The sequence below is a fragment of the Microtus pennsylvanicus genome, chromosome 8 (assembly GCF_037038515.1).
Source record: "Microtus pennsylvanicus isolate mMicPen1 chromosome 8, mMicPen1.hap1, whole genome shotgun sequence".
NCBI classification, from domain to species: domain Eukaryota; kingdom Metazoa; phylum Chordata; class Mammalia; order Rodentia; family Cricetidae; genus Microtus; species Microtus pennsylvanicus.
Window position 1 is genome coordinate 100287226 of NC_134586.1, and position 9094 is coordinate 100296319.

At 50.0% G+C, this 9094-nt stretch overlaps 1 protein-coding gene across 1 annotated transcript; it reads right to left on the reverse strand.

Annotated features, from left to right (window-relative positions):
* Positions 1-272: 272 nt before the first annotated feature.
* On the reverse strand, positions 273-8251 carry Sox11 (SRY-box transcription factor 11). Its single transcript, XM_075984122.1, has one exon. It carries the CDS (start codon positions 7967-7969, stop codon positions 6782-6784), a length of 1188 nt encoding a protein of 395 aa, XP_075840237.1. The 5' UTR covers positions 7970-8251; the 3' UTR covers positions 273-6781.
* Positions 8252-9094: the final 843 nt, after the last annotated feature.

A 9094-nucleotide genomic window follows, 5' to 3' on the forward strand; every position in this document is an offset into this window, starting at 1 on the left:
CTACCAAATGGAGACACTATGAGAAAGTCAATTACGGAAGTAAAAATATTTCACATAAATAAAAACCAGAGAGCTGTCCCACACGTGGAGCCTGGGATTTACTCTTCGGTGTTTTAAAGGTAACATTGGTCAAACCAAGGACCTAGGAATGAGTGTGTGAGCCAAGCATGTGAGTGTGTAAGCCGTGCTGGTGGAGATCCGTCATGATACGACACAGATGTTTCTACAAAACCAAATTTAATTAATATGCAACAAACACTCACCATGTAAACACATCTTTAAAAAAATCTGATAATAGTTGCAAGGACCACTTACAGGCTTTCATAAAAACATCTTATAGCAAGAATCTCAATACAGAATGGTTTCTATGTCAAAATACATTTACACTGTAAATTGTTTATAGAGGGGAGAAAAAAAAAGACACTGAGGAATGGAGTTGGCTGAGTTGGCTGGCATTGGATTCAACATCAGCAACTGCCCCTGAATAGCCCCTTCATCTTCTACTGCGGACACACAGGCTAACCTACCCCTCTAGTCTCGGCCTAGGCTCTTAATCCACTCTATTGGCCAGTTAAAAATATCAAGACACCATCACCATGCTTCGTCCACTGCGGGCAGCTCGCCAGACTGCCCAAAGCATCACTTCCTGAGGGCCCCAGTCCTGCCCAGGCTGTAGGTCCCGGCTGGACGCTGAGACACCAGGACGTTTCAAATCTCAGCTTCGATACAACATTTTTAGGAGTCACACAGTAGTTACCCAATGCAGAATGGGGAAAAAAAAATCAAAATAAAAAAAAGTCACATAAAAGCCACATGTGGAGATTGATCACACGATTTTATTGGTCTTTTGAACAAATGTGTTCCTCTGTGAAAAACTCCTGCGAAAGAGACATTGGAGTGTATGGATTCAACCCTGAGCATTTAACACTGCGTTCCAAGGAGGGCGGTCACGAAGCTGGTTGGATTGAAGCACAAAGCACAAGCCACTGATACTCTGTGTGATCAGGTTTTTACAAAAAAATACATAGTTTTCAATAAATAATGCTTAATTTTACAACTTTGATACAGCAACGTCATACAGTTTCAACACACTACACTCTGCATGCTAGATAACCTCTACCAGAAGACATGATTTCGCCATGCATTTGCTTCCCTAGTGCTATGGGACACTTCCACGGTCCCCCAGCGCACTGCCTCAGGTAGCTCCTCCCTCTCTCTGTCTGACAGCAACAGGTTCTGCGCTGGCATGCAAACTCTATAAAAGGTCCCCCCACAACCCACTCAGACTTCTAAACAAAAGGGCTTTCCAGCTAGTCCTCCCCAAAACCTGGAGTGGCTGTGAAAGTTGTTTTTTTTTTCTCGGCCTTGGAAAACAAAAACAAAACACTTGTTCAAGGTGTCATGCTAATAACTTCCCTCAGACTTCAGGTGGCTCTGTCCCAGCTGGCACAAAGCACTATGGGATGGGACACCACGACCACTAGGTGTCCCATACTCGAGACACAGGCCTCCATTTCAAAACAGTCCATTCAAACAAAGGTTGTCACAGAACAAATGGGAAAGACTGATACCCACAACATTATGTACAGGAGCAAAAGTAGACAAAGTGGGGAGTCCGTGACAATGGCCCAGGACGCTTCTCCCTGTGATTCAGGGGACGAGGCATACGGATTTTGAACACAAGCTGGGTGAAGAAAAATGGGATCGAGGGCCCTTTGTCAAAATCCATTTGATCAAAATTCTTTTTTTTTCCATGCTATATTTTGATTATTTCCAGTCATTCTGTTTTTGAAGGGGGAATGCAATGTGCCTCCTAAAATAAGTGTCACATTAAAAAAGAAAAGAAAAAAAAACCCCAACTAAACAAACAAAACAACAACAACAACAACAAAAAAAAAAACCTCTTTGAGGACCCTGGAGGAAATTCTATCCTTTCAAATGTATTTCCAAACTCGCCATATTGCTTTATTTTGTCATTTTTCACAGAAGAGAAAAATGGAGTCTACACGACCACATAAAAGAAGTTTGATCAAACAGAAAGACTGGAGCCTCCGCGCGTACACAGCCAGGTTGCCCAGTGGCCAGCTGCTCGCCATCAGGAAGCACATGGCAGCTCCTGCCTATTGCTCATGGTGGCTCTGACGAAGTGTGTGTGTGTCAAGTGCCGGCAACCGGAAGTTCCCAGTGTGTGGAAACCATCCTGTCTATGCACAGGCAGAGAGGCACTGGGTCTTCAAAGAATATCGCTATCCAAGAAAATTATTACTTTCATACATGGAACGTTATGAGCGGATTTCCCTTTGTACGCCATGCTAAGCTCTATGCACTTTTGTGCTTTTATTGAGTATAAAAATAGGTCTCCTTTAAAATTCTGCTTTAAGTTCACTAAAAAACTACTTGTTTGTGAAATTCTCTTATAAACTCACCGCACCCACATGGTGTAGATGACGTAATCAGGCAGCTAACGCATCTAGGTAGTGTCAAAGAAAATACGACGATGGGAAAAAAAATGAAGGTATGTGAGGAGCTGGGGGAATAAAAGGAGTCAGCCGTAAGGAAGTGGAAAAGTGAGCTTGGCTTCAGTACATTACTGCGCTTGAAGATGTAAGCATCACACAAAGGGGGCGTTAAAACCCATAAACAAAACCTGAGTCGTTTACCAAAGAGCAAAAAAATGTCGAGATCATCAAAAACCAAGGGATATGGCAGAATCAATCAACTAGAATGGGACAGTGAGAAAGAATCGATAATTAAAATAAGTCAACGCTCAGGAAACGCGTCAAGAGTCGCTACATGGAGACGTTTACTTTGGGGACTTATGAATTCCTGTTCGGACACATGTAAGGCTCAGTCTTGTCCTCGCAGGCCATAGGCTATACAAAGGGTATCGGAAACTGACATTCCTAATGGAAATTTTTATAAAATTTGGCCCTTAGAATAACTGAGAAATATCCTGAAAAACCTTCCCTGAAACTGTAATAAACAAAGTTTCTTATCTACTGATAAAATTGACAACTCAGTAAGCTATTTTCGCTGGTCTTCCTACGTAAGAAAAAAGCACAAATATAGTTGCCTCAGAAATCTGTTAAAAGCAGAGAACCTCGCAGGAAAAAGAGTATAAAGATTCTAGAAACGAGAGAGTACAAGAAAATCCTCTCTTCCAAGTGTCCACAAAGATACATATGCCCATTAGGAGAAAACGGTGAGACTATACATAATACCCCATCAGAGAAGAAAAAAGCTGAGGGATGGAAATCTATTTCTATTCAACGACTACTTGAAATTTGAGCAACTTATTTGCCTCATTTCCCAGATTCCTTGGGCAAAAACTCATTTGAATTCTGAAGTGAAGAACAAATGTCCATTTCTTACACCATCCAAGTATCAAGATGATGGTGGTTTCAATTCCCAGAGAAAAAGTAGACCTTGCCTTTTGATTTTTCTTCTCTCAAAACAACTAAGTCAGATCCTGACTGCTACGAGCATGCATATTTAAATCACTTCCCCTCCATTAACATTAAAAAGAACCATCCAGGCCCAAAAGAGCTGCAAAGATTTTTTTTTCCCTAGCTAAAGGCTAGTCATTCTACAAATAATTTACCCAGTGACCGTAGCCATTCATAACACGGATTTGCAAAGCACACTTGAAGCACACTGCCTTTCATTCGTATTGTTTCTTTTTAATAAAAAGGGTGCATTATCGAGAATGTAGAAACTGGAAATTATTTCCACAGCTTAAAGAATTAATAAGAGAACGCTGATTCAGGTATTTTTTTTTCCTTCGAAGATGGAAATCTCGCCAAAGATGCACGAGTCTCTGAACTAGTTAAGGGGCAGGGTACCCAACTGGCTAGACTGCTGTGCATACAACGCCCACGCCCACGTTACCATTTTAAGATACTGTCAATGCTCAGTTAAAAATAAGACTTACTTAGGAGGGGGAAAAATGCAGCTAAACTTTTATTGAAGCCTAGCCAGTGGCAGGAATACCTTGTGTATTAGACATTCAATAAAGAGTTTATTGGGAATGATCTTCTCAATGCATTCGTCTAAACTGCTTTAAATATTAAGAGCGCATTTAAGCGCCTGTCCTGAGTTCTAACAGGGTTTAAAAAAAAATTTTTTTTTTACTATCGCCAACCAAGGACTTGTCTCTTATTTTCCTGCCAAAAAACCGGCCACATAGTTTTAAAATACAAATCACAGCTATGTTTTCATTCTGAAACCAAATCCTCACACCTTTCTAATTCCCTTACCACAGAAAACGCCCGGTGGAAAACAGGAAACACATGCAAATGTAAAGATCTCAAGACACTCAGAATGCCTTTTCCTTAAGCTTCAGAAACCGCCCCTCCCTCCCCTGGTAAACCGCTGGTGGGATTTTCGCGGTTTATAGGTCTCCGCGTGGCCCACACCAGCACGCCATGGAGGAGGGGTGAGCGAGGAGAGCCCGGAAAAGCCACGCCGCCCCCGCCACCACCCACGCGTGCTGTGCGATCGCGCCGCTTGGTGGCTACCAGGTCTCCACCTGCAGTGTGCGACTCGCGTGGGGCGCGGACCTGGATCCCAGCTGGCCAAGTCCCCGCGGCCAGCGCCCGAGGAGTAACGGTTTCTGTGGGTCTAGAGTCGGGTTGTTGGGTACCAAGTTTCAATTCGCCGCTGAACGGCTCCTCGGTCGCGGGCGCCGTGGCCCCGGGGAGTTGGGCTTGCGCGGGACCCACGAGGGACAAGGCTGGGGGTGGGGGGAGGTAGGACTGGCCTGGGCCCCGGGAGGCAGATGTTCCATCAAGACTCCAAAGCCACGAACCACCCACTGTAGAAGAGGCATCGGGCGCGTTTGCTTTCCTCGTGCCCCCCCCCCCGCGTGGACACTGAAGGGCGCGGCCCTCTTCACCCGCATCCGAATGACCGCGCACGCAGCGATGCGGCGGGGGGTGGGGGGGGAGAAAAAAAGGTTTAAAAGGAAAAATAAAACTGACAAAAAAAATCCGCAAAAGCGGTGTGCGGGGGGGACTAGCCCTGTGGACACCAGCCTCGGCCCCACCACGCACGGACCCTCGCGCAGCCCGCGGCGGGGGTGGAGATGTAGGGCGGGGTGAGGTGGGAGGACACCGGGCCTGCCCACTACACGCCAGCCTAAGGGTTCCACAAGCGGAATCCGCCCTCCGCCACCCGCAGCCGCTGAGACCACGCGGTCCCCGGGTAGACTTAGACTATGGGCCATGCGAGCTTCTATCAGTTCCTGCTGATTTATTAAAATCAAGACACAGGCTTCAGCACGCGCGCGCACACGCACACACACATACACTCACAAAAACTCGGGCGGTGATGTCGACAGTGCGTTGAGTCTGCTTCGCCACCATTTGCTACTAAATATGCAATGGTCTGTTTATTTAGATTATATTGCACAAAATGAGAAAATTTAAAACTATGTGCCTTTCCTTTTTCTTTTTTGCTAAAAATCGAGAATCCAGTTTCAAACCTTCTGTCTGGGGCCCCGTCCACACATCACAGCGATGAGATACATGGGTCCTACTATGGTACAGTACATACAGTCTCAAACTAAGAACAGCTCTGAGGTCTATGTCACCATTTTCAATAAATCTTTACCTACAAATATTGAACAAATCTCTACTATAGCTGTACAAAAAAGTTTGCTTTTTTTTTTAACCACAAGGCCTTTAGATGCAAGGATTACTTTTAAAATTTTTAATCCTTTAAACCAGGACATAACGTACCAACATATTTGCATGCTAAAAAAAACAAACAAAAAAGAAAAAAAATAAAAGGAAAAGAAAAAGAAATCAAAAGGGAAGAAGTGCCTGAAAGTCTTACTGAAAAAACACAGCAAGATTGTTCCCTTTTCACTGTACAAAAATACGCCTGAAAATATATTAATTTTTAAAAAAGATTGAGGTCTGTTATGTATCAAAAATGTTTCAATACCTTTTTGTACTGAGGTCTAGGCTGTAAGGTATTCAATCAAGGAGGTATAAGGGAACGAGTTACCAAAAAAAGGTTGCCAAGTAGAAATCACATTTGTAAAACCATAAACAATTTGATCTGAAAAAGTAAACTCTGCTCTTAAGTCAGTTCACAGTTATGATTTTTTGTAAGCGTTTGTACAGACTGCATTTTTTCAAGCTCCCTGCAGTTTGAGAAATTGGATGCATAGAAGACATCAGCTTTCTCCCTCCAAAAAAGTAAAATTAAAATAAAAAGGTTGCAATGGTCCCTTTTTGTGTTGTTGTTTTTTAATCACCAGTTCATTTTTAGATCTCTTAAGAAAAAAATTTCAACTCCCTAGAGTAACAGTTGTGCCGCCAAAAGGGTCCTCTGCCGACGTCTCTCAGACTTCAAAAAGCCACAAGCTTCAAACAGCGCCTTCCGGAGCGGGGCCTCCTCCCCTCCCCCCGCCCGGTCCCCTCCGCCTTTGTTGCAATCACGAATTTCAGGAAAAAGAAATAAAAATTACAAAACACGTTTTCTTAGGGGTGGGGGAAATCACAACTCCAGACTAGGTATGCAGCTACCTTGAGACACGATAAAAAAAGGGAAGGGTGGGGAGACCAAAAAAATTTTTTAAAAAAAAATTTAAAAAAAAACCTGGAAAAATCTCTTTAAAACTACTCATTTCACTTTAACTCCACCAACATTTCACCACCTTTTCCAATTTCTCTGCGCCACATCTCTGACCATGAGCATCTTCTCCCCCTCCCCCCTCCCACCATCCTCTTTATCCTGACCGCCACGACTGCCTCCCGAGGAGCCCTGTGCCCCTTCAATACGTGAACACCAGGTCGGAGAAGTTCGCCTCCAGCCAGTCCCCCGCGATCATCTCGCTCAGCTCCGGCGTGCAGTAGTCGGGGAACTCGAAGTGGGAGCCCAGGCTGCCCTCGCTGAAGGAATCCAGGTCCTTATCCACCAGCGACAGGGACAGGTTCCCCGCCGCGCCCGCGCCCAGAGGCTGCTCGCAGGCGCTGTGCGCGCCCTGGGAGAAATTCAAGCTCAGGTCGAACATGAGGTCGTCGGCGTCCTCGGCGCCGCTGCCACTGCTGCTGCCGCTGGAGGAGGAGGTGGACACGCAGCGCGAGGACGCGGGAGACAGAGCGGGAGGCGCGGGCGGAGGCTGCTGCTTGGTGATGTTCTTGAAGCTGTAGTACAGCCGGCCGCCCGCGCGCACCTCGTCGTACAGGCTGGCGCCCTCGGGGGACTCGGCCGCGCTGCTGAGCGTGGGGCTGGCGGGGACCTTGGCCACGCTGTAGCGCCTCAGCAGCTGCGGTGGCTGCTGCTGCGCCGGAGGCGGCAGCAGGTGCGAGTGCGCGGGCTCGTCGTCGTCGTCGTCCGCGTCCGGCTTGGACCGCAGCTGCAGCTCGTCGTCCTCGTCGTCTTCGTCTTCGTCGTCGTCCAGAAAGACGCACTTGGCCGCCTTGCCCGCGCCACAGTCTCCGGGCTGCACCGCCTTGCCCGCGCCCGCCTTGCCCGCCGGCGCCTTCAGCTTGGCGCACTTCTTGCCTGGGCCCTTGGCCGCCTTGGCGCCCGCTGCGCTCTTGTCGGGGCTCTGGCCCGCGCTGGGCTTGGCCGCCGGGTCCGTCTTGGGCTTTTTGCGCGGCCGGTACTTGTAGTCGGGGTAGTCAGCCATGTGCTTGAGGCGCAGGCGCTCCGCCTCCCGGATGAACGGGATCTTCTCGCTGTCCTTCAGCATCTTCCAGCGCTTGCCCAGCCTCTTGGAGATCTCGGCGTTGTGCATGTCGGGCGACTGCTCCATGATCTTCCTGCGCTCGATCTTGGACCACACCATGAAGGCGTTCATGGGCCGCTTGATGTGGCCCGACGCCGTCTTGCACCAGTCCGGGTCGCTCTCGTCCAGGGCCACCGGGCTGCACGCCATGAACTCGCCCTCCTCGGTGTCCAGCGCGTCCCGGGGCAGGTTGCTCTCGGCTTCCGAGCTCTCGGCCTGCTGCACCATGGTCCGCGGCGGGGCTGGGCGCTTGGTCTCCTGCGCGGGCGCCCCTCCCCCTCCCGCCCCTCCACCTTCCCCGGCAAGTTGCAAAGTCCTCGGCCGCGCGCGTCCGCGGCTGCCCCCCTCCCCCCCGGCCCCGTTCCCTGCTGCGGCGGCGGCTGCGGCGACCGGAGAGGAGGCGGCCGCGGCCCGGGACCTGCGCGCTCGCTCTCTCTCGCTCGGCTCGCTTTCTCGCTCTCCCGCTCCTGGCAGCCGCCGCAAGCGCCGGACCCCGAGCACTTCCAGGCGCGCGCGCTTCTTCTGCAAAAAGTTGAGGGCTCTCTCTCAACTCGTTATCAGGGTGTCATATGGGTGACATCACTCCTCCAGCCAACCAATGGCTATGCCCGACCCCGCCCATCTCCCGTTATTAACAACAGGTTCCGCCCCTATTCCCGCCCCCTGGCCAGTTTGCAAAGATTGGGGGGGGGTGTCTAGAAATATGTTATTTTTTTCAAAAGAAATCCGCGAGTGCGTACAGCTGCGCGTGTCTCCAGGGCGGACGTAGGACGGGGCGGAAAAGACCAGCGTGGGCACAAGGATGCGGACGATGTAGTGAGCCTCACTGCAGACGCCCCCACGGGGCGCCGCGAGTGGGTGTCGCTGCTGGTCCCGGGCGGGTCGCGCCCTGAACCCGCGCGCGATCGCTCTGCGCCTCTGCCAGGCGGAAGGTGGCGCTTCGACACCGCGCGGCGCCGTGCACGTGGGATCATCCTCTGGTTCCCTTTCTCCCCGCTTTCTGGAGTCGGGTCGGCCGTGCCCTCCCTTACACCGCGCACCCGCAGGATTTTGTCCCGTATCCCCCGCACCCCCCTCCCGATTTCCCTCCTAGATCTCGCGCCGCCCCTGATTCGGCCAGAGTAACGGTCTGTTGAGACCATCCCAATCCGCGGCTCCGAAGCAGTTCCAAAAGGAGTCCTAGGTGTCAGGCGGGACGGGTCCCTCTGTGGCCCGGGACTCAGCATCGCCGCGCGCTGCCCCTCCCCCACCCCAGCGTCCCGCCTCCTCCTTCCATTCCCCCCCCACACGCCCTCCTCCCCTGCAGCTCGGTCCTGAAACCCTGGCTCTGCTTCCCAGCACGCACCTTCTGGG